The sequence below is a fragment of the Thermobia domestica genome, unplaced genomic scaffold (assembly GCF_964235325.1).
Source record: "Thermobia domestica unplaced genomic scaffold, izTheDome1.hap1.1 HAP1_SCAFFOLD_374, whole genome shotgun sequence".
Taxonomy (NCBI): domain Eukaryota; kingdom Metazoa; phylum Arthropoda; class Insecta; order Zygentoma; family Lepismatidae; genus Thermobia; species Thermobia domestica.
In genome coordinates this window covers 111667-137807 of record NW_027656087.1, presented here as the reverse complement: position 1 = coordinate 137807, position 26141 = coordinate 111667, and the positions used below count along the sequence as shown (strand labels likewise).

Genomic DNA, 26141 nt, shown 5'->3' with positions numbered 1-26141 from the left:
CTCCCCCCCCCCAAATTTTACATGCCAGAGACGCCAGTGTAAGATACTTTAATTTCGTGTTTAGTCTTTTCTTCGTCAAAACAAAATCGCCATTTCATCACTTTCGCAAATATGCAATGTCACAATGAATAAAGAAATTCATTGAACCAGAAGTACTTGTAGATCTATTTCTTATCACAGAGAGATAAGGAAAGGGCTACAAGCCAACCAGATGGCAAAGACCAAATGAAATAAGCTGTAGTGTGGTTAGTGATTTCTGAGAGCTCTCCAAGTTTGCTGCGGGCAAGGTCATGCCTTCACTGAAGACATACAAGATTTGAAAAGAAAGAAAGAACATGTCTCACTTTGTTTTGTTGTGAAGAAGAACCGATTTACCCATCAGTTACATTGCGGAAGTGATTTATCGCCGTGTTTTAAGTGCAAAAAGGGTCAAAAGGAGTATTTAGCACGTTGACTATTTACTACATCATGCGCGACTTTGATCCATCAGTGCTACAAAAACACAAGTCTTGTCGGTGATAACAACTTAACGGCATTGACCTTGGCAGGCCTTGCGTGCTTGTACTGAAGTGTTTAGCTGTTTCGTTTACGTTTACGGTCCACTCACTGTAGTAAGCTGCTGCAATAATTAGATCAAGGAGAAAATAATAGGTAAGTTGTTTTTTATTTCATTAACTTATTATTATTATTATTACTTTCATAGAACTGGAAGAAAATCCAGAGACGAAGCTTTTTATTCTATTCGTAACTATTGAATTTGTCCTTGTACTTCAACGCTATGGGTGCTCTCTAGAAGTACATGGTGTTTTCAGATTTTCTTGCACGCCTTATATCTGGAGAAGTACATATAGTGTAGCCAAACCCAAACTATCACTTAACTCAGTATGATGTGCTTAATCCGTAAAAAAAAAAAAAAAAAAAAAAAAAAAAAAAAAAAAAAAATACCAAAGCTCGATTTAGGGGCCTTAAAAATTTAGTGGCCTCCGATCCAAAATAAATCCAATACATTTTAATCAAAAATCTTCTTGTACGCCTTTTATCTGGAGAACTACATATAGTGTAGCCAAACACAAGCTCAGTATAATCTGCTTAGCCAGTAAAAAAAAAAAAAAAAACTAGATTTAGGGGCCGTTCAAAAATTTTGTGGCCCCTGATCCAAAAACTAATTATTGGTCAAGATTACAATCTTCTGATGCATTTTTGGATCATTCCTAAAGTTCTTGCCAAGATTACAATCTTTTGATCCATTGTTTGGATCATTTCTAAAATTCTTGGCCAACATCGCAATCTTTTGATCCATTTTTTGATCATTTCTAAAATTCTTGGCCAACTTCGCAATCTTTTGATCCATTTTATTTTATCATTTCTAAAATTCTTTGCCAACATCGCAATCTTTTGATCCATTTTTTGATCATTTCTAAAATTCTTGGCCAACTTCGCAATCTTTTGATCCATTTATTCGATCATTTCTAAAATTCTTGGCCAAAATTGCATTCTTTTGATCCAGTTTTCGATTATTTCTAAAATTCTTGGCCAAAATCGCATTCTTTTGATTCATTTTTCGATCATTTCTAAAATTCTTTTCGGTTAAGTATCTTATTTCTTTCACATGTTCCATAACCTTGATTACTCACATTTACCGATTTTTCTGCACTCTTGATAAAAAAAAAAAAAAAAAAGCTGGAAATGTTTAAAATCATTTACCGTTGCTTTTTACACTTTAATTTGCCGTCAAAAGGACATTATACAGTTTTTATGAATGAGCGGACGCAAATATCTACGCACTTATAATGATCTTGTGAAAAATGTCAGTCGCTGACATCTGAGACGATACGCAAATTTCGCGCACCAAGTTTTAGTTTTCAAGTACAAGAGACGAATGACGATATAAATTAATAATAATGCAATAATTGTGTGAATTAGGAAATTAAATGATGGAAGCACGATATAGTTCAGTTAGACATAGGTACTTGCCTACTTAAGCCGTGAAACCTTCTATCTCAGGGTTGACAACCAACTAATAGGGATGCGCATGAGACGAGTCGGGACAGGATTTTCCCGACAAAATTCGAGTCGAGACATGGCTGTTCCAATAGAGAAATATACATTTTTCGAGTCGAGACATCACTTTTACAACATATTTTCGGGACGAAACAGTCACAAATCTTGTCTCGTGCGCATCCCTACCAACTAAAGCATCATCGTGGGCAAGTGCTTAGCGTATGTGCTTTTCATGCGTTTGATTTCGTTCTTCGGTACTTGCCTCGGACACAAACCAGAGTAACGTTTCGTATACAACTTGAAATAGTAACATCCGTTTCCCACAGAGTCGCTTACAGTTACTGAAATGGTATCTTAAACGCAGATCAACCTAATCCAAAGCACACTTATAATTTGAAAATATCATTCCGCCTTATGCAGAGTCGTTTTGACGTATGATTAGCGTCATACTAAAGGCATGACTACTACAGGAAACATATGTTAGTAGAACACTTTAATATGACACTAATCGATCGTCAGAGCGACTCTGCATAAGACCCATTAAGTTTTGCGACACTACCCCTCTTGACTAAGAAATATAGAGAACCTTGGTTGCTAATTGTCTACTCAATATCAATATTCAGTACCGGTAATCATTGTTAGGTCGTGGCATGTGGCTCGGTGATAACGTGCACACTTTTAGTGCAAGGGGATCACTGGTTCGATTCCAGGCCACATGCGTGTGTGGGTTTTCTTTAGCTTCTACCATTTCCTCCTACATTTTCATTCCACAAATTCTTTCATTTTCACTCATATTCTTTAATCATTTATCTCTTTCACGGGCAGAAATCTGGGTCATAAATAACAATTTAATTTCAATTCAGTATTCCATATGTTAGCAAATACAACATATTGCTTCCGAAGGTTTGCTGATGGCTTTCATGACCTACGTTGTACATGATTTCGTCCGTCCTTCCCCCGCTGTAGCCCTAAATTAGTTTAAATTGAGATACATGCTAAGTTGTTGAGAGTAGCATTAGAGTTCTATCGGCGTAGATACAAGTACAAGGTATCGTAACACTTATCCTGCGAAGTAGCTAAATGTATTGTCTGTGAAATAGGGTCTTCATTGCAAGCAGGACTCTGAAACAGAGGCCCCATTATAAGCAGAGCTGGGGAACAGGAGCCTCATTACAAGCAAGGCCGGGAAACAGGGTCCTATTATGAGGAACATGGAACTCCAAATACTTAAAAAAAAAAAAGTTTAGCATTTTTTCTCAGCTTCAAGCCAGTATAACATGTGGACCTATTGAAATTTTAACGTTCCCCACCGGAAATAGAACTCTGGAATATTTACACCAAAGGCGCATACGTGCTTCTACATTTCGTCAAAACAGCTAATTAGTATATAGATGTTTTCTACCGCTCGTTTTGTCTTTTGATATCCAGTTAGGACATAGTATACATGAAGCTGCATCAGTTCCCGAAGGAGCAGGACGCTCGTAATTTTAGGGATTATTCATTGAGTATGTACGAACTTACAAAGGGGGTAACAAAGCGACTTTGATTTACTTATCGACTGATACGAAAATAATAAAGAATTTACCTGTACTTTATATCTGCATGTGTAGTGCCCTTGTTCTTTATGTATGACTATGTGTGTGTGTGGGGGGGGGGTAATTTAACGCATATCGCATGTCTTGTGCACATGGATACTTCTTATTTTTGCATTACGTAGAAAATTATGGTATTTCATGTAGAAGTGGTAATAGAACACAGAAGAAACACAGATCAGGGGGTTCTCATATATACTATTGCCTCCAGTCAATATGACTTTTTTTTGTACCTTACTACGTCTATTAATTTCATAATTAGTGCTGTCATCTATGGAGACCAACATGGGTCATTCTGTACAAGTCTTCGCAAGTTTCTGCGTACAGCAACGCAAGCAACTAATAAATAAATAAATAAATAATACTAAAAAGTAATTATAACTGCTATGCCGATTATTGCAAACTAAAATCGCAAATTTTACTTTGCCCTTCACGCAAATCGTTACGGAACGTGCCCGTAAGTCAGATAAACGTATATAATCCAATCACTTGTAATTCAACTTCGTTTTCTTGCGAGATTGTTGAATACCACTTTTGGAATACCCATATTAATCTTGGTGCCTACCTCTTTTCTATTGAAATTAGGCTCTTATGTTATATCTAGTACTTCTGGAATATTATCTTCAAAGAAAATGACACTATAAAATTGAACGATTTCAGAAGATTTTCCACGGCGATTTCAATAGACAGGGAATTAATGTAGTCCTCCAAAAATACTCGTAACTTACGATGAGCATAATCGGAGATATGGTCCGGAAAGAGCAAGTTTCGTAACTCCGGAAAATAAATCTCCTTGTACCACCCACTTAAATGATCACTGGTACAACATGTGGAAATCTGGTATATTCACCCCGTTTTATTACACTTGACTCTCAGTTGAGAAACCAAGACTTACTTTCGTCCATTTATAAACTAGCTGAAAGAAATAGTATCACCATATCATAGGCTATCTTGATCATAGATTTTTTTTTTTCAATAATTTTGATGCAAAAATCTTCGATATGGCCGATGTTAAAACACTGATAATCGTCGAGATCTTCACCAATTGAAATGTTTTCAGCAGTCGATGACAGGGGCGCACCCGTTGTGTCTATCGTGTCTGTACCCCCAAATTTTCGAAATTCGACTAACATTTGTATTTTTTTTTTTTACACCACTATACTATACTTGTTTAACAGAGAAATGATTATTGTAGCCTAAAGATTTCATTTTGCACATTATCTATATTCTATCTTTTCTAATAAAAAATTTCTAGTACTATAATTTTTTTTTTAATATAGGTAGATGTAGTTAAGAATTATTTATCATCTTTTCGGGTGCAGAATAAAACTTACATAGACGAATTGGACCCCACACAAAAATACTTCGGTTCCCTCCCAGTAGTTATTTCTGGGTGCGCAACTGGTCGATAAACAGAGCATAGAAGAGTATTTCGACCTCCTAACCTCTCTACAAGACAGTTTTCTTAGTGGTACCAGGTCTAATTGTTTCTCTAATCAGTGCATCAGTCTTCCGTTTGCTAAGAGAGGATTTCTGTGTATGTAATTTTGTAGACTTATTTTCTGTGCCCTTTTCAGCCAGGGGTGGACAAAGGGCCGGGCAACCTAACCTGGACAACTGTCCGGGGCGTCACAGTCAGATGGGCGCCAAAACTAGCTTTAGAAACTAAATTTTATAACATGTTTTCTACTGAATTTTTTGGTTTATATTGTTGTAAAGTAACGTCAACTTCATCATCTTTTTCCATTCCACTATGGAAGAAGAGAGTTTCAGAATTCCAGGGGGGTTGCATCGACAAAGGGAGAGACATGGCTTGTAGGAGAAAGAGTGAAGGCAGAGTTGATATTGTTAATAGCGGGCCATGTTCGTTGTGAACTTTTCCCAAGGAATAAATGTTATTGGATTTTACATATGTTACTCTTTTAAAGTGGTAATGGAGGGGAACGGTGTAGAGACCTGCAGTGGGCCGGGCTTGGGCGGGCCGACACTGATTCTTTCCAGGTCGGGCCGGGCTTGGGCCGATTAATTGCAATTCTTTAATAATTATTGACTTTCGTTAAACGATAATTAGAATAAAGGCAAACGTTGCAGAAGTGTGCCCGTGAAAAATGTTACAAAATGAAACTTTTAAAATTTATCGGGCCCGGGCCGGGCTTGGGCCAAGAATTTTAAAATACTTATCAGGCCGGGCCGGGCTCGGGCCGAAAATCCTCAAAACTTTTCGGACCCGGGCTGCGCCGGGCCTAGGAACATTCGGGCTGGGACCGCACTTAAGCTTTTGATTTCTTAGAAACGACACCACCGTCGCGCCAAACTGTCGGCCTTTGTTGAAAGTAGTGTCTAGATGTTATTATTTCGTTATGTACAGTTCTTGCTAAATCATTCATTTCGACAGTGCTTGTGAAATCGAATATTCCACTCTGTAACAACATAGGAGGGAGGTTGAAAGCTGCACTACGAAAAACAAAATCAGCCAGTGCGTTTGAATCCTTCCTTCCGCCGCGTAAAACACGTTCAACATATCTGAAATATATTTATTGGTATTTCACGTTATTAGAATAGATGGTTCATAGTCGGACATATAGTAGGATGACACCTGATGTTATTCATATAATAAAACAATTTACACTATAGCAGTAATCATGTCACAATTGGTAATCCCGGCTGGAGCTCATGTGGTTCGGATTCCACGTTAATCAGTAGGTCCTGTCTCATATAGCCTCGCTGCTGAAAAGGATATTAAAATCAAAATCACCTCACCTCACAATTAGTAGTATTCAATAAATGCTGTTCGATATTGTTATTGTTTATACATGCCGGTACATAAATAATAATAATAATAATAAAAGCAGAATGTAATTAATACAATATGTATATTTTTAAGTACTAAATATACTTATATCATGTATTTGAGTATTAACTTTTCTTTTTAAAAAATATTAAAGTCGCTGCAATAAAATGTAAAATATAGGCTAGAACTAGGGGAGGGCGACAAAAAGTTACTTTGTCCGGGTGAAAAGTTTGCCTTGGTCCGCCCCTATTTTCAGCAGACGCAGCATAAGCAGTCCTTCACGTCTTTTGAATTCCACTATTTCCAAGAAATTAGCATAGAACTACTCTACAATAACTTTCCTTTAATATGTGTAAAAAATAGCTTCATGCGGACTTCATTTCATTCTAAACACAAAAGGAAAACCAGTCCTAATAATAAACTGTCAATGGTAAAAAGTATCCTGATATGCACTGGCTGTCTGATGCCAACAGATGTCAAGGGCGTACAAACAATTTATCATTTGAAAACTATATTATGATAACTTAATCGCAATTTAATAATGAACAAACTGCGTTGTTTCAATTTAATTATCTGTGAGTAAAACAATAATCATAATTCAATTCATATTTGTGTAACTGCATGTTGATAGGTATCTAAATTACAAAACCAAGTAAAAAGTGTATAATTAGAACTTATAGTTAGGGATTATGTTAAACGTGTAGAAAAGATGTACTAGAAGCTCGGGCTCCAGTTGTATTAGTTTATAACCACCACTGCTGATTTCAGGCCATTTTTGAAACAGGCTTATCATAAATTTTAACGTAGGCAATAATGATTATACAATATTAAAGACATCCTCCCTATTTAAAGAAAAAAAGATTGAGCACACATTTGTTGTCTGGGTTGGAGTTTGAGAGTCCCTTTCAGCAACGAGGCTATACGGGACGTGCACCTACATCTTAACGTGGGATCCAAACACACATGAGCCCTCACGAGGAATAGAACTTGAGTCTCCACATGCCAGAGGAGCATACGCTATCTATATATAGCTTTTACTATTATTTTAAAGTTCACTGTCCTACAATTGTTTCAGGATTAAGAAAGACGGTGATAAATAAGGGAAATGATGGAATGAAACGGAGAAATCCCAACAAAACTTATGTTCACAACATTTCTTCTCTACGAAAACAACTTGACTCAAGCTGGTATCTGGGGGCGCGGTGGCTCAGTGGTAGAGCGTTCACCTCTGGTGCTTGGGGTCCCGGGTTCGATCCCAGCCCCTGCCAAGTGAACTTTGTGGTGGACAAACACCGTGCTCGTGGGTTTTCTCGGGGTTCTCCCGTTTCCTCCCACTTTCTTCATTCCACCATTTCACTCATCTCTCATCATCACCGTCTCCTTTAGCCTAACCGGCATAATCGTGGGACGTAAAACTCAAAGATTTCATTTCATTTTCAAGCTGGTATCGAACCATGGATCCCATTCACCAGAGCACTCTACTACGGAGTCATCGCTTCCCCTTTGCAAGGGACATTTCGTTACATTGCTTGATTTTCTATATTTATGCATGGTATATTTCAATATATATACAGGGTGGACAAAAAAATCTAAAAGCACTTCATACAGGACACGTTGCCTCTCCACTGTACAACACGTGTTGCGGTTGCCGATCGTTTTTTGTTTTCAATGTGTCATGTAGAACTTCCTCTTCCGTGAGCAGTAACCAGTTCACCTGTGAGTGTCGTGGTGTGAAAGTGGTAAGGTAAAATCAGCGACCTGTCAGACTTCCAAACAGGCATGATCGTTGGTGCCCGTCTGGTTGGTAGCTTCAGTGGCAACAGTGGCGAACATTGTGAGGGTATCGAAAGGCACTGCGTCTAATGTTACGAGGGCATACACAATTTACGGGCAAACGACGTCTGCAATGCACAACAGTGGTCAAAAGACAATCCTGTCAGATAGGGACCGGAGGGCATTAAAACGGATTGTAGCAGCTACAAAGAAGACCACTGCAATGAAAATTACATCTGAACTCAATTCCAGCCTACAGAACCCGGTTTCATCGAAAACAGTGCGACGGGAACTTCATAAAATGAAAATTCATGGCAGAGCCGCTATCGCCAAACACCTGGTCACAGCAGTAAATGCGAAGAGGCGTATTCAGTGGTGCAAGGACCACAAGGCGTGGACTCATGAGCAGTGAAAACACGTAATGTGGTGCGATGAATCGACCTTCACCTTGTTTACAACAACCGGTCGTGTTTACGTATGAAAAACACCGTCGCAGGCCTATGATACAGACTGTCTGCTCATAACTGTAAAGCATGGGGGTGGTTCTGTTACAGTATGGGCAGTGATACTGTGGTTTTCTGCAGGCCTTATCATAGCTCTGCATGGAATGATGAATGCTAAGGCGTATGAGGCCATTTTGGGGGACCAGGTTCTACCCATGGCCCAAATATTGTTCTCTGATGGTGATGGCATCTACCAAGATGATTTGGCACCCTATCACTCTGCAAAAACGGTGAAATCATGGTTTGAGAAGCATGACCAGGAGCTATCACACCTCCTCTGAGTCCTATAATCATCAGATATGAACATCATTGAGCCATTGTGGTAGAAAGGCGTGTTCGGTCTCATTACCCTCCACCAGCATCTCTTAAGGAACTGGAGCATGTTTTGGAGGAACAATGGTACAAAATTCCACACACCACAATTCAGAAACTTTATACGTCCATTCCACGTCGGATCCAAGCTGTTTTGGACGCAAAAGGATGCCCCACACCATACTAGATGTGATTTTCACACTTTTGCAAACGTTTTAGATTTTTCTTTAACCCCTGTATATATAATTAAATTGTGTTTATTAATTAATAAGTCACGCCTGACACTATTTATTTAATATAAGTATAGCGTAATATATAATTTTACTATGTTTATAATATGTAAATGTTTTTAAATATCGATTAGAGAATTATCTCAATCATTTATATATACTATTTCTTTTTTGGATTAAGTTTCAGTTAGTTAGATAGAATATTACTCTCGCGCCCACTTGATTATAGACCTGGTAGAGAGGCTAGTTTTTTTTTTTTTTTTTTGAAGATTTCTCTTTGTTGTTTGCTTTTCCAGTAATTTTCCATTGCTGCAGAAGTTTTCTGAACCGTTGTTAGGTTAAATTTTTTCTTCGGTTTTTCTGTCTCCAGCAAAACATATAAAAAGGCGGATTTTTTTAATGGCTTTCGCTTTTTCAGCTAGGGAGGCTTATAGAGTAGAGATCTATACTGGTGGCTGTGCAGTCCGAAGGGAATTTAGCAGTGAACTTTTTTCCCGGGAGTTTGTCCTTTAGAGTAGTTACTGGATGTCCAGTGGATATGTTAGTCCTTGGCTTCCAGTCTCGTTAGAAAAAGTGGTCTCTGGCCATTACTTAGGTGAATTCTCGAGATATGAGAAGGAATTAAAGAATTAAGTAGGATTTTTTGAGCTCTACGTCAGAATAATGACTTAAATGAGCTCTAGTTTAATGGTTAGAAACAATGAAAAGTAATTTTGCTCTTGGGGTATTCCTATTGAGAGAGTGAACCCAGGATACGTAGGTTTTTGAGATCTCCAGGTGTTGGAGGTTTTCCCCGTGAAATTTTGAATCCAGGTTGCGATTTGGGTTCAATTCCCGTACAGTCAGGCAATAGTGAGGCTTGGTTGGTGTTTCTATTTTCACACTGCGACTTCCGTGTTTGAACGTATTAGAGTGTGTGGTTTACCTTTTAACCTAGAGTCTTCAATGAAGACGTAATATAATAGCTGGGCCATGAGTGACGGCTGCTACTCCTAATTCCCTAAGTTTACCAATCCTTTAAGATTTTAGTTAGTTTCCTATCTGGATATGTCTACATGTTGAGAGTCCGAACCACGTGTAGGCCAGACTGTTACTGTAATGAAGTTTAACGGTATTTGAAAGCAAGGAATATGGACCTAGAGTAGAGAGAGTAGGGTCTACTAGTTTCCATATTACCGCAGTTCCCAAAGAAACTTAGAGAAAATTTATTGTTTAACTTTAGAGATATTTAAATTAGACACTGAGCTCCATCTACTCTCCCGATAAGTTCTTTGGGAAGTTGAGTTGTCTTTTCAAGGGCAAAGTAACGCCCTTTGAATCTATAAATTACTAGTCACTCACCTTACCTAAATTAGAGGAATTTTAATTATAATAAATCTAGTTATCCACCGTAAATTCCTTGACTTTTTATTTTTAACTCAATCCTATTTAGAACCTGTTATCTAGAAGACAGAGAGCGGACGATTTATTTCTGGAGGAGTTTATTTCTTTGTTGTAAGGTAAAAATGGCAGACTTATTAGTTTGAGTGGTGATAAAGAATCTCGATTAGATTTATAATTTCATATATATAAAGAGATATACCAAACTGAAAAATATATTATTATTATTATTTAATTTTTTATTTTACCTTACATCTTCTTACTATTATTACTGCTAGTAGTAATAATAATAATATATTTAATAGAAGTCAATGTTGTAATTTTCTTTTATTATTTTACCTATAAAACTTTTGTTATGCAAGTATGCTGATGTATAGACCCTAATATTAAGATTTATCATGTATAATTTGGTTTACAATGCAGATTATAAGAAATTATATATATATATATATATATATATATATATATATATATATATATATATATATATATTTAGTAATTGAAAGTGTTCAACTAAAGTGTGAGATGCTACCTCACATATTAAATTATTTTTTTACTTATGGTCATTTTCGGATCAAAAGATCCAATATATTTCAGGCAAAAATTTTCTTGTAGGCCTATATCACGAGAACTACATACAGTGTAGCCGAACCAAAACTATCACTTAACTGAGTATGATGTGCTTATTCCGTAATAAAATACGGAAAAAATTCCGTTCAAAAAATTCCGAAAAATTCCGGCCGTTCAAAAATTTTGTGGTCCTTAATCAAAAAATATTCAATATATTTAATTCAATCAAAAAAAAAAAAAAAATTAGTACGCCTCCATATATCGAGAACTACATACACATAGTGTAGCCAAACCACTAACAATTAACTCGGTCATCATCATCATAGGTATTCTGCCTTTATTGGCAGGTCACTTGCCGCAGCTGAGAAGCTTCCATGCTCCACGATCCTCCGCTAACCTTTTCGTCTTCGCGTATGATCTTTCTGTTTTAATATAATCCATTAATTGTAGTCTCCTTCGCCCCCTCCCTCTCTTTCCCGCCACCATACCCTCTAGGACGTCCCTCATGATACAATCTCTTCTTAGGCAATGTCCCAACCAGTTTCTCTTCCTCTTCCTAACAATATCTAAAAGTGTTCTTTTCTCACCCACCATTTCTAACACTCTCTCATTCGTTTTCCGCTCGACCCAACTAACTCTTTCCATTCTTCTCCACACCCACATTTCGAAGGCTTCCAGTCGATTTTCGTCACCCTTACGCAATGTCCACGTTTCCGCCCCATACAGCACAACACTCCACACGAAGCATTTTATGAGTCTTTTTCTCAACTCTTTGTTCAAGGTCCCACAAAACAGACTTTTCTTTCTTTTAAAGGCTTCTTTCGCCATTCCTATCCTTGCTTTTATTTCACGTTCGCATTTCATGTCATTACTAAGAACACTACCCAGGTATCGAAAACTATTCACTTGTTCTATTTTCTCCCCTCCTACTTTTATATTTGACACAGACCCCTGCGTTCCAATCACCATGGCTTTTGTCTTTCTAACATTTATTTTCATCCCATATTCTTCAAAGCCCCTTCTCATTTTTTCTAACATTTTATTGATTTTCTTTTTAGATTCTGCAACAAGGGCCATATCGTCTGCAAATCTTATGCATCTAATCATTCTACCTCCTACCGAAATGCCATCATCATCATGTAGGCTCTCTTTTTTACTATCTCTTCTAGATAGACATTAAATAGTGTTGGCGAGAGGCAGCATCCTTGTCGAACTCCCCTTCCAATTGTACTCTCTTCCGTCAGTTCTTCCCCTATTCTAACACTTACTTGTTGGTTCATGTATAAGTTTCTTATGAGTCTTCTATCTTTCCATTCCAACCCTATCTTTGTTAGAACTCCCAACAACAATTCCCAATTCACGCGGTCAAAAGCCTTTTCTAGATCAATAAATACAACATACACCTCTTTCCCTTTTTCTATAAATCTTTCACCGATCACCCTTAATAATCCAATAGCATCTCTTGTGCCCTTGCCTCTTCTGAACCCGAACTGCTCTTCCTCAACATCTTTATTTGTTCTTCCATATAACCTTCTGTTCAGTATTCGGAGCAGAATTTTAGCTGCATGAGATATGAGACTAATAGTTCTATAATCCTCACATCTCTTTGGGTTCGATTTCTTAGCCATCGGTATCATGATCGTTTTCAGAAAGTGTCTTGGCCATTCTCCTGTTTCATATATTTCATTGCATAGTCGCCACAATTCTTTCTTTCCCTTGTCTCCTATAATTTTAATGAATTCAATTGGTATGTTATCTATTCCTGTTGCCTTTCCATTCCTAATCTCAGATATAGCCTTTTCAAACTCATCCCGAAGAATACTAAATCCTTTATCATCCTCGCCTACTTCACTTTCCACTTCAACATTTAGGCTACACGGTCTATCCCTACTCTCATATAAGTCTTCAACGTATTCTTTCCACCTTCCTATGACCTCATTTCTCTCGCTGACTACCTTCCCATTCTTATTTTCTACTGCCATCATGATACTCCCTTGTTTCCTCCGAAATTCCATAGATTTCACCTCCTTGTACATTTCCTCATATTTCCCAACTCTTTCTAATTCTTCTATGTCCTCGCATTTTCTTTTGTAAAACTCTTCCCTCGCTTTGTCTGTTTCTCTTCGTAATTCATTATTTAACTTTCTGTACATCTTTCTGCCCTCTTCTGTATCAACCTGTTTCCACATCTTACTCTCCTTCATTTTCTGCAACATCTGCTCTGTAACCCATGGTTTCTTAGCAGTTTTGTGTTCGCGGTAACCTACTGCTTCTTCTGCAGCCTGCTGTAAGCAACGTTTAATATGTTCCCACCGTGCGTTACTACCTGCGCCTATCCTTTCCTCGTTTGAACATTTTTCTTCGAATTTTTCAGGAATCTTTGCGTGGAAGTTTCTGTAGAGTAGATCGTCTAGTGAGTATTTTTGAGATGGTGGGGCACATCGGGGAGTTGGCTGGGTGCCCTCCCTCAATTAACACGGATCACTGATTCATCTCTGGTGGTACGAGTGCACAGATAGGTAGCATGATTACCGGCGCATTTAATACATCTTGGGTTCGCATGACAGGATGACTGGGTATGACCAAGTCGCTGACATCTATAGCATTGGATGTACGGTCGAGCTCTATATAGTTCAATCTTTACTTTGTAGAATTCCAGCTAAGTTAATTGAGTGATGTCCATTGCAGCCGGAGTCTTCTTTAAGGTGGCTAAAAATAATGGCAGGAGTTGACCAGCTCGGCCCTTCATTTGATTAACAGTAAGAATCGAGTAGCCTCGATTGAGGAGATCTGTTTTGATATTATTGATTTGAGTGTCAATTGGTAATTGACTTATAACTACTTTTTATGACTGGTTCTTGTTTAGCTAATTCCAGGGCATACTGGAGCTTGAAGTCTTTGCCGTAGGTAATCAGTGATTGCAGAAGGTAATCAGTGATATTTAATATGCGTCTTATAGACCGCGCAATATGGAATGTCCTTGCAGACCGTAGCCTCACCGTGGGTGAGTTTGTAGTCCTTATTATCAGGATAATCATAGATAGTTAAGGACTTAATGTAGCGTTTGATTGCAGTAGCAGTGATAGCTTCAGATGATTTAGGATAGTCCGAGTTTTCAGTATCTTGAAAAGAGGTATCCATCTTCCCTGCACTTGTGTCTTCTGGTAAGTCAGGCGCCGCTAGGGGAGTAAAACTATTACTGATATACAGGTAAGGATGGTGTTGATCTTGGTTTAATTGTACCTTTAGGCTTTTTGAAAGGACGTTCTCCTACGGTGGAGTTGGTCGGATCTTTAAGTAACCCAGTATCTTCAGTGCTAGTATTGGCAAGAAATGAAGTAAACAGATTAACATCAGGTTCCTGGCCAGTCGCCAATTGGAGCTCGTATGATATATTAAAATTGTCAGCCAAAAGCTGAAGATGGTGCCTTCGGATATCTTCTGGAAGGAGATCTACATGGGGGCCACACGGGCCGGGTAGTTGCCTGGGGAATTGACATTTCTCACATTGTTGAAATGTAAAATCTTCAGGAGTAATCTTGGCTACGTGTAGGAGAAACTCCTTGTTAGTTTGAAGCAGGTGCTGTTGCCGTTCACCATATTTTCCAAGTTTGGCAATATTGTTAATGTACTTCCGTTGTTTCACATTTCCTCAAATGTGCGTTCCGAAGGCAGCTAAACGAATCGTACGGAATTCTTCCGTTGTATCACATGTGAGGCAAAGCAGTTCTATGATTCGTGTAGAGCCCAGGGTTCACGACTCGTCGCAGTCACTTTTCTTTTAATTTAAGTATTGCCTTTCGGAGAATGAACAGGATTAAATTGTGAGTTCGAAGATTAACTGCAAACTGCTCTTTTTGTGTAGCTAGGAAAGCTGAGAAAAAAGCATTCTCGTTGTTTCATCTTGCGTCAAAACACGCATAAGTCCTGAATAAGTGAATGAAAATTTTAATGAATAGCAAATGAGGGTAAATATTTAGAAGAAGGGGCCCAGAAGTACGTTAAAAATACAAAATTTATGGGAGAAATGGAAAATTGTACTCAGACCTAATATAACGTAACTAAATGTAACCTAAAGTAAACTAACTTAAACTAAACTAAACTAACATAATACTAATAGAAATAAGTGAAATTCTATATTTTTTTTTCGAAAATTGTGCTGGACGCCTACACTAACGTAATAAACATAAACTAACCAGATCTAACCAAAACTAATCTAAACTAACTCAAACTGACCTAAACTACCCTAATGTGAACAAAAACTACAGAAATTGTAACATTTTTTTTAAAAGAAAAGAATAGAACCCCTTCTGCTAAACATTATCTCAAATGAGAATCGACTGGCTCTTCACTTGATAAGTTTATCTGGAAGAATATAACTTACTTTCGCTAACTATGATCTTGGCTTAAAAAAAAAAAAATTGAGATATGAGTTGAAAACGAGAATCTGTTCTCATGCCCAATGGATGAAGTACTCACTCACTCACTCTATGGCCTATGGAACCCGGAGGTTCAATCCCGCGTTCACAAAAGCTCTGCACTGACTTCTATTCTTAGCTAACTGCATCCAGTTTCTACTTTGTATTCCAATCTCTGCGAGATCCATCTTAATATTGTCCTCCCATCTGCGCCTAGGTCTTCCTAATAGTCGTTTTCCGATTGGTCTTCCAGTCAAGACTTTGAAAGGGTCTTGCAGTCCAGTCTTCCAGTCAAGACATGGATGAAGTAGGGAAAGCTGACAGCTGTGAAAAAAGCTAATAACAGTTCGACCTCTTATCTACTGTATAAGTGTCCAATGGAATATTAAAGATCTTTGGTTAGAAATGATGGGAGAAAGAAAAATTAATTTGGAGAATAGAAGTATGATTTCACTGTCTATAGTTCTGTTTTTACAGCATGGGACAACTGAAAGTTCGATTTTGCATGCGAAGTGAACAAGCAATATGAAAACTGAGTTCATGATCAAGAAATAACATTGTTCTTAATGTTTGATATAGTAAAGTAGACAGGACCAGATTTAGCATTTTGGCGCCCCTAGGCCCAATAATTGTTTCCGCCCTCTAGTCTGGTTAAAGTTACTTTCCTAAAAACCTTTATTAAAAAAATTATATCAGGCCTATATGTTAATTGCTTAAACACCACTCCACGATGCAATTTTATCATTGCAAGTTTTTTTTTTTTTTTTTTTTGAGGAATTTACTTGGTTCTGGGCTTACCAAAATACCGTTAATGTATTAACAAAAGATTGGTGGATAACTTTGATTTTGTTCAATTTAGCCATTTGGGCAAATAAATAAAAAAAAAAATCTGTAATACATTATAAAATAGTTTTAATCTCAGAAACACAGCTTACATGAAGTATTTTGATAACGAGACACAAAAACTGTGTTTTAAAGTAAAACTAGATATTTTGTATGTACAAATAGTAAATTGTACTAGTATAAAAAAAGACATTTTTGAGATCAATGTTGTAACGAAGTTGATGCATAATGTTGAAAAATAGTTTAACTTTACCAACAATTATTCTTCCAATGAACTTCAAAATCAGAATACTTTATTAGCCTGATTTTTTAAAATAAATTCAAAAAGTATGTTAAGTTATGGCTATTTATTTCTATTTCTAGATATTTTTTAATCTTTTTCTCTTGGCCGTGCGCCCCCTGGGAGCTTGCGCCCATAGGCCCGGGCCTACCGAGCCTATTGGGAAATCCGGCCCTGAAAGTAGAGTGATCGTGTAATCTGTAGCAGGATTTAGTGTGTTTTTTTTCTTCTGACGGTTGGCAACTCTTATTAAATTACCTTGCATATGTTCCTTGTTCTCACTTGCTGCCTAGTGCTAGTTTCGGTTAACAGTTGTTAAAGTGAGGAATGCTTTAATGGAGGGACGTTTATATTATGTTGTTCTTACATGAATTTCCTTTCACATCATATTACATTAAAAATATATATATATATTCCAATATTCAATCACCCCTAAACTTAATGTGACGCAACGTACGTCATTATATACTTTTCTGAGCCTCTTGTATTAGTAGTAATCTATTCAACTATGCAGTTTTTGTCAAAATCTTCTACAAGGAAGGATGCCTGTGTTACTTCGAGATTTACGAGTATGCTTACATCTATGTGTTAAACATGAGTTGAGTTGATTTTGGGTTTAACGTCCTGTTCAGCAGCGAGGCTATATGAGACGTGGATCTACTGATTAACGTGGAATCCGAACCACATGAGCTCCCGCCGGGAATCGAACCCGGGTCTCCCACTCCAAAGGCGCGTACGCTAACCGCTTAGCCACGGAGGAGCTGCATGTGTGTTAAACAGTAAATAAGAAAACAATATACAGTGGTAGCTACTGACGTACGTTACATCGGTAAAAAAAAAAAAAAAAAGAGAGAGAGAGAGAGAGAGAGAGAAAAGTTTTATCGCTACGTGCCAAAGGAATAAAGCTTCGTGCAGTATCAGAAAACTGTATACAATAAAATAATTCATGCATTAAGTAAGCTTTTTCCTTTATCTTGTAATAATAAAATTTATTTTCTTTATCGGTATGGCTTCCCTCAAAAACCACCACTGTTAGTTGCATTGAAAATAACAATGTTTGAGATGAAAGATGCAATTGAGCTAGAATATAGGATGCAAGAGATGAGGCAAAAGATGTTGACTCTGCATCCTTTCGTGCCTCCTTTCCATTGAGTGTATTGATACAAATTTTTATTTAAAAAAAAAAATATAAAATTCAACAGATTTAATCTTCATGACAAATTCCTGTATCTGCTAAAGAATTATTTCACTGATTGTATGTAACGTGTCGTTCTGCCAAATACATCATCCAAATTTATCCCAATTCTTTCTAGAGTTCCCCAGGGTAGTGTTCTAGGGCCACTGCTGTTTCTTCTTTACACGGATAATCTCCTTTCCTTCCTGTGTCTTTACTATCTACAAACATTATTGTCTTTGCTGACGGTTGTAAAATTTTCCATACAATATCTACCATAGATGTTGACTACGACTTCAAAACATTCTCACTAAATTTAGTGGCTGGTGTGCGACTTGGAATTTAAAACTAAACCCTCCAAAATGTTGACTACGACTTCAAAATATTCTCACTAAATTTAGTGGCTGGTGTGCGACTTGGAATTTAAAACTAAACTCTTAGTATTTCTTTGAAGAAAAATAAAATTTATCACAGATATTGTATTAATAACAGTCCCATCGACAGAATTGCGACACATAAAGACCTCGGAATATTATCCAATGAGAAACTTATATTTGCTGATCACATCACCCTTACTGTGAAGAGTGTTATGAAAATGCTGAGTATTCTTTACAGATTTACTGAAATTCACGATCTCAAATCCCTCAGTATTTTCTTCAAAGCTTTTGTATCTCCTAAAATTGAATATTGCTCACCAATATGGAATATGACCTGTGCTTCAAACTTATCCCGTTTGGATTCTGTTCTTAACTTTTTCCTTCCCATTGTGAAACAAAGAGTTCTTTCAGTGCATAGTCTTAATAAAATCCAGCTCCTAAACAAACTTAACATACAGAGTCCACATACTCGACGCATGGTGACAAACTTGCTGCTCCTCCATAAAATTATCAATTGAAAAATTTACTCCCAATTATGATGGTTTCTGTTCTCAATTTTCTTGTACATTCTCGCCTTACTCGCAGTCCTAAGTTACTAACATATGTAACATCCATATTATACAATGTTCCTTATACTTCAGGTTGGCATCATTGTACAAAAGCTTATCGTCAGATGTTGATATTTTTGATTCTGAAAATCATTTTAAAAACAAACTAGCAAACCCGACATCGGAAGTATTATTGTTCATCTCAGAGAAACCAAAAACAGAAATGTCACTGTTCATCTCAGCGACCCCAAAAACTATAGATTCGACACTAATGTCGGTCATTTTTGATCATTTTCAAATGTCTCTCCTTGATCGAGATCGGTCAGGTGGTTGAAAATCTGATCTCCTCCTCCTCCTCCTCCTCCTCCTCCTCTACATTGCATCGTCAAAGTTAAATGATAACAATTATCCCAGTCCCGAATGTCATGTATGTTGAAAATTTAATCTACGTCAGTTAAATGATAAAAATTATCTCAGGCCCAAATGCCATGTATGTTGAGAATTTGATTTATTTTTTCACATATATGTCCCCCTTTCCCCTCCCCTATATTGTGCCATCAAAGTAAAATGATGAAAACATCCCAGGTCTGCACCTTATCTATGTTGAAAGTTTGATCGAGATCGGTCAAGTGGTTCAAAAGTTATTAAGTTTCATTCACTTTCATACATTTACCCTGTTCCCCTCCCTTCCCCTAAGCTCTACCATGAAAGTGAATTAATAAAAAACTTTCCAGGTTCGAACTTCATGTATGTTGAAAATTTGACTAATATGGATCGAATGGTTTAAGAGTTACTAACTCACGAACATGGTCACTTTTAATTTTATATTCATTAATGTTTGTATGTCTGCTCCTCCTCATTTCCTTCATTGTTTCGTCAAAGTGAAATGGTAAAATCCACCCCAGGCACGAACGTTATCTGTGTTGAAAATTTGATCGAGATTGATCGTTTAGTTCAAGAGTTATTAAGTTTTATTATTATTATTTTTTTTTAATAATTCCGTCTCCTCCACCACCCGTAACTTCTACCGTCAAAGTGAATAGCGAAAAACACTCCCAGGTCAGAACTGCATCTACGTCAAAAATTTGATAGTGATTAGTCGGGTGGTTCAAGAAATTAAGAGTCACAAACATAGTCACTTTCAATTTGGATCTGAATTTTTTTTGTTCACAGACAGCGCTATTAATATATAGATTAAAGTCTCTGCAAATATGGTACATATTGTATATATATAAATACAATAGTATATGTTTTGTTATTTTTATTTTTTAAACTTTTCTTGCTTTTTGTTATTTCTTATGTGCGTTGTTACATTGTTTCAGTGTCTAATTGATATTGATCTGTACCTGAAACATTTATACATAAATAAATAAAATAAATAAAATTTACAAGTATACATTAGGTTTAGCTTGGATGATAATTTAGATTTATTTCCCTGTCTTTTCATTTGAATGAAACCATTTTTTTTTTTTTTTTGCTTTAGACAACGTCCAATCATGGATGTCTCATTCAGTTGGTTGATCTGGTACACTCTGGTGCCCTTACTTCCTATAGTAATTCTAGTGGTGCGACACAAAATTAGAAATCGAAGATTTGTTCAATTGATAGAGAAAGTTCCTGGACCTCCAACTAATCCAATTATGGGAAATCTCTTACAATTCATCACATTATCGAGATCAGGTAAGAAATTTAACCAGTTGAGAATGATCTAAGAACATTGCCAGAACGAACTTAAGAAGATTTTTTTTTTTTTGAAATTTATATGAAATTGTATATTATGTTCATTTGATTAACTTCAATAGATAATACACTTACATACTTGGAACCCGTGTATTAGGGGATCTACTGAATTAGCTATATAGAGCTGTTACTATTTATCATCGTATACCTACTGAAAACGCAGATTTAACCAGTGGTTATCGGTTACTATTTGGTACCAAAATGTTCACCATACTGTTAGGTATTGATTAACATCATCTATCTATGATTTACGGTTCCAAAGATATGGCTCCTTAAATATTCTGAAAGCGGGTCTTTTTGGGTCAATATCTCGAGAACGGTAACAGTGACGCGAAAAATCCCATTACTTTTTTTTTTAGATAGTTTTTGATGCTCTATCAAATGAAGGACTCAAAATTGAAAAATTCGTAAATAACAAACAAAGAAATGAAATGAAATGAAATCTTTGAGATTTACGTCCCACGGTTATGCCGGTTAGGCTAAAGGAGACGGTGATGATGAGTAATGAATGAAATGGTGGAATGAAGAAAGTGGGAGGAAACGGGAGAACCCCGAGAAAACCACGAACACGTTGAACAAACAAAGAGACAGACACACACAGAGACATAGAGAATCCAGTAACAAACTGTTTAAGTCCGTTGAAAGTAATTAGCAGATAAATTACATGAAATCTATTCCCCATGTCTTTATCTTACAAGAACCAAGCTTAGAGCGATACATGAAGTACCAATGGTGAGCTTTTATGAGGTATTTTGATAAAATGTTAGGTAAGATAAAACTATATTAAAATACAATAAAATAGAAGCTTGTAATAAATATTCGTAGTCTATTAATTTGGAAGAAAATATGAGTGAGAACTAGAGCATGAATATGTATCAGACCTTAAATGATTCTATTCATAGCTATCTTCATTTTCACTGTGAAAATAATTAAATAATCGTTTCTAGTACTATATTAAGGCATATAATTCATTAAAAATTAATAATTATTTATTTGATCATATAAAGAAAAATGTGAGTACCAAATATATCACTTAAATACACAATCAAAACTTTATTTTTACACTAGTCCTTATATTTCAGGAGTCTTTAAGAAGATCAGTCAATATTGCACAGAATATTGGCCAATTTTTAGGACATGGAGTGCCACATATCCAATAATACATCCGTTACATCCAAATGATGTTGAGGTAAGGTGATAAAATTAAGTCGAAACAAGATCTACTTTAGACAGATACTACTGAAAAAGTAAGATCGCTATTGCAACATATGACCTAATGGGGCTGTATCAATCACAACACATGACCTACTCTTTATTTGTCGCTAGTGTTGAGTATCAATAGCTTGGACTTGCAAGTTAGTGTAACTTCTCCGTTTTTGGCATTGTTTATCAGGTAACTCCCAACATTGTCCTAACCAGAAGGTAATTTGAGACATTAAATATCATTTGGTAATTATGAACGGCGCCATCAAAGTACTGTACCGTATAAATACAGCTGAGCAATCTGCATCTTCGAGATCAAGGTTTTATTACTCGGCGCTAATAATCTACCACAGTCTAGGTAAGTACATAATGTAGTTTTAGGTTATGATAATGAATTCTACCGCTAGGTAGCAGCATGCGTAAAAAGTTATTGTGGCTAGTTTAGAACTGATGTTGACCTGCAGGGAGGATTGCTGTTGTGCAAGTACCCGTATGGTTTCAAAACTTATGGACTTTTGGTGGGTGGGGCTACATTTGTGCCGTTTTCCACATTAATTATATAATAGTTATACAAATAAGTAAACAGTGTATAATAATAGGTTTCCATATGTGAAAGAAAAGGATTAACGCTATGTTCAATTGCAACGAAACGGGTACATCTGCTGTTTCTGAACACACCAATATTAAACACCGTAGATATTAAACACTCGCATATACTCCTTTTTGTAGTGCATAAGGTATGTTCTTTGGTTTGGGCATTACAACGTCCCGCAGTGACAGAAAACCGCCTATTTGTTCAAGATTTTCATTTGTTGAAGGCGCACAAGGGTCGAGTTCATATCAAGGATGTTATAAGTATTTTATAAGATCCTTGGTTCATATAGTCCGTTCCTGATCTTCATGAAGAGACAGACGATTACTCGAAAGCTACAAACGCTATCTTGTAGGGAATAGGTGGAAATTTGTGGTGAATCTGGACAAGGAATGGGTGAATCTGTTGGAATGTGATTTAAAAAAAAAAAAAGCCATCTCTGACTGGATGTGTGAATTAGAGAAAGTTCACCATGTTTATGTTTGTTGGTGGTTACTGCTACAATGCCGAACTTACGCTACGTAGAGTGGACAAAATTGCTAATATCAATGGGGCATATCGCCAGACGGACGTTTATAGTCACTATGCTATCTGTATAAGGCAGCAACACATCTTGTGTTATCATTCACCAGGACAAGGCGTCCTGTCATACGGGGAAAAAAAAAGAAAAAAGAAAGGTAATATACATGGAGCGAGTGTCACGTGAAATGACAATTTATGCAATCCGTTTTACAGACATTCCTGTGAAAGCTGAGCTAGAACCTTCATACACTTTTATGGCTTCTTTTGTTGAAAACAGCGTTGGTCAGTTGACCGTCGCACGTAATCGATGGTCTTAGAAAAATAACATAGACTCGATCAATTTAATTCAATGTCTTTAAGACTGTGCTTCAATTCAGTGTCCTTAAGAGTTTTCATTCCGGCGAAATTAAAATACCGCTAATTTTACAGTAATTATGTGGTATCTTCAAATAGATAAAAGATAATTGAAATATGAAACAAGAGCGCCCTAGACAATATTATTTTGCGTGAGGTACCGTTATCACAAGTCACCTAGTGGCTTTCTGTTTTCAGTTGTTTAGAAACGCGAAAATAAATGCCGATTTTCAAAATGGCTCGAAATGGAAAGTTGATAAGTGAGTCGTGATAACGGTTTCACATGTAAAATAATATTGTCTAGGGCACTCTTGTTCCACATTTCGATTATCTTTTATCTATTTGAAGATATCACATAATTACTGTAAAATTAGCGGTATTTTAATTTCTCCGGGATGAAGACTCTTAAGTAAGATGCAGAGAGAAAGAGAACAGATCGGGCATAACTTCCGGTGGCATCATAGTATTTCTATAGCTGGAAAGGATGTCAGCTAATAGTCCTTTAGATTTTGAACATTGTTTGAGGGCGATAGGTAACTTGTTCTGGTTATACCAAGGTAACAATGCCACAATGTAGCAGTACATTTCAACAACTATTTGTAGACTTCAAGATATCTTACTGTATAATTCGTTCTAAATAGATACAAGGGCGCCGATCCTGGGTGGCCGGGGGGACCCGAGCGCCCCCAAAGCTCATGTATTTTTATAAATATGTATTTTTTCTTGTTATATATATTGTTATATGTATTTCTTTTATGAAGTCGGCGCCCTTGGACAGGCTACAGAATGTCTTGGAGAAATGCAAAACTTCCAAGAACATTATATGGTTCGTTAAGAAGCGCCATAGTAACGAAAAATAACCTTAGAATAGAAGAGAAACTGTCTAAATTTTTCCATATTTATAACTGTTTGAAGCAAAGGAGCTCCCAGTCCCCGTTACTTTGTAATTTTGTGTTAAAATACGCATGCTAGTATTATAAAATATGAAGATAGCAACAAAAAATCCACCATTCAACTCTCTGAACCAAATTATTGTATGGGCAATTGATATAAGTTTAATAGAAGACGATATAAGATCAGTGGAGGAAGACGCAAATATTCTTCTGGCTATGTATAAAAGAAATCGATCTGGAAGTGAACGTTGTGCAGTCTGACGCATTCAAGGCTCAGATTCTGCGTCTATGAAAGGTAATTCAAGAAACATGGTAGTAAAATTATTATAAAATGCACTACAAAGGAAAAATAATGAATGAGTAATTCATTGTTCGTAACAAAAGTTTAGCAAAATGGTCTAAGAAGGAGATTTTTGGTGAGGTAAAACGAAGAAATGGGACTAGGATTAAAAGCACAGAGCGTTGTTCTTAAAGCTGATGTGTAAAATTGTCTTAAAAGATTCAATTAGAAAGTGATTTAAGAAACCTTATACCATGGCTCCTGGTTTGATAATTTCAAGGTAAAAACGAATTAATTTAGTTTGTAGAAACGAGGGATGGCCAGAACCGGTTCCTGGTGGAACTGGTTTTCGGGTCTGAACGGATCCAGTTCTAGAAAATCCGGTTCCAAATCGGTTTTTCGGATCCAGGTCTGGAACCGGTTCTTCGGATCCAAGTCTGGAACCGGTTCTTCGGATCCGGGTCTGGAACCGGTTCCCAAGATCCGGTTCTGGAACCAGTTTTTCGGACCCAGGTCTGGGACCGGTTCTTCGGATCCAAGTCTGGAACCAGTTTTTCGGACCCAGATCTGGGACCGGTTCCAGAGCCGGTTCTTCGCGGTACTTGTGCCGCTGGAACCGAAACTTTGAGACCATCCCTACGCTAAACCCGAGCTGCTGACAGGCTGTGAACAGTGTGCTAGATGAAATGGTGGACAGGCAGGCGCCCAGCCAGCGGCCGCTTCTCTCATTTGGCTAAATAAACTGGGTAACTGGCTAACTCATTGGCTAAACAGGCAAACTGGCCAACTCATTTGGCTTAACACCCACTGGTGGACCATTTTTTTTCTGGGGGCACAAGTGGGTCTGGGTGGGGAAGGCACAAGCGCATGGTCTTCTTTGCACTGTTTTGAACGTGAACTTTGTGCCTCCTTTACGGGTCTTTGGGGACTTTCGGATCCAGGTCTGGAACCGGTTTCTAAAATCCGGTTCTGGAACCGGATTTTCAGATTCAGGTCTGGAACCGGTTCCTAAGATCCGGTTTTGGAACCGGGTTTTCGGATCCAGGTCCGACACCTGTTCCAAAACCGGTTCTGAAAACCGGATCTCCGAGAACCGGTTCGTGTCGGAACCGGTTCCGCCGGAACCGGAACTTTGTGGCCATCCCTAGTAGAAACATAATTTTCAGTGAAACCTTCCTTAACGATACCTTCAATAACATATATAAATATTCATAGTAATGACATTTTTCGGCAAAAAGTATATGTATTATTACAGGGTAACGGACAAATTTAGATACCAACACGAAAAAACTTCTTTCCTCTGCAATGTTTTAATAACCTCTTCACGGACAGAAAGTATTCTTAGTACATATATGGTTAGCACAGATAATAATAACTGCAATTTAAAACTCTTTTTATCTTACATTTAATGTACAGTATAACCTCCTAAATTTATGATAAGAAGTTAATTAACACCCCCATATAGTTATTAACAATTAAGCCTCATGATTGTTTTGTTACTCTATTACAGTTGCTGTTAAACAACAGTAAACATATTGAGAAAAGTAGAATATACAAATTTCTCCATCCTTGGCTTGGCACAGGCTTACTTACAAGTACAGGTAAGATACATTTTTTGTTAGAATATTGTAAATACAGTAAACCTCCCTTAACACGAACTCGCTTAAGCTGTACACTAGGTTAACATTAACAAAATTTCAGTCCCGGCAGCGATGTACGTTATCTCACAGGAAGTTTTATCGGTTAACACGAATTTCGGTTAGAA

The 26141-nt window shown here is 37.1% G+C and overlaps 1 protein-coding gene across 1 annotated transcript in view; it reads left to right on the top strand.

The window, feature by feature from the left end:
- The first annotated feature begins 223 nt into the window (after positions 1-223).
- LOC145676811 (cytochrome P450 4C1-like) overlaps positions 224-26141 on the top strand; it is a 63510-nt gene continuing 37592 nt past the window's right edge. The window contains exons 1-4 of the mRNA XM_081747589.1: positions 224-651; positions 20276-20472; positions 21615-21721; positions 25887-25977. Of these exons, the coding sequence (XP_081603715.1) occupies positions 20289-20472; positions 21615-21721; positions 25887-25977 (382 nt within the window). The 5' untranslated portion in view covers positions 224-651; positions 20276-20288. The remainder of the gene's footprint in view (positions 652-20275; positions 20473-21614; positions 21722-25886; positions 25978-26141) is intronic.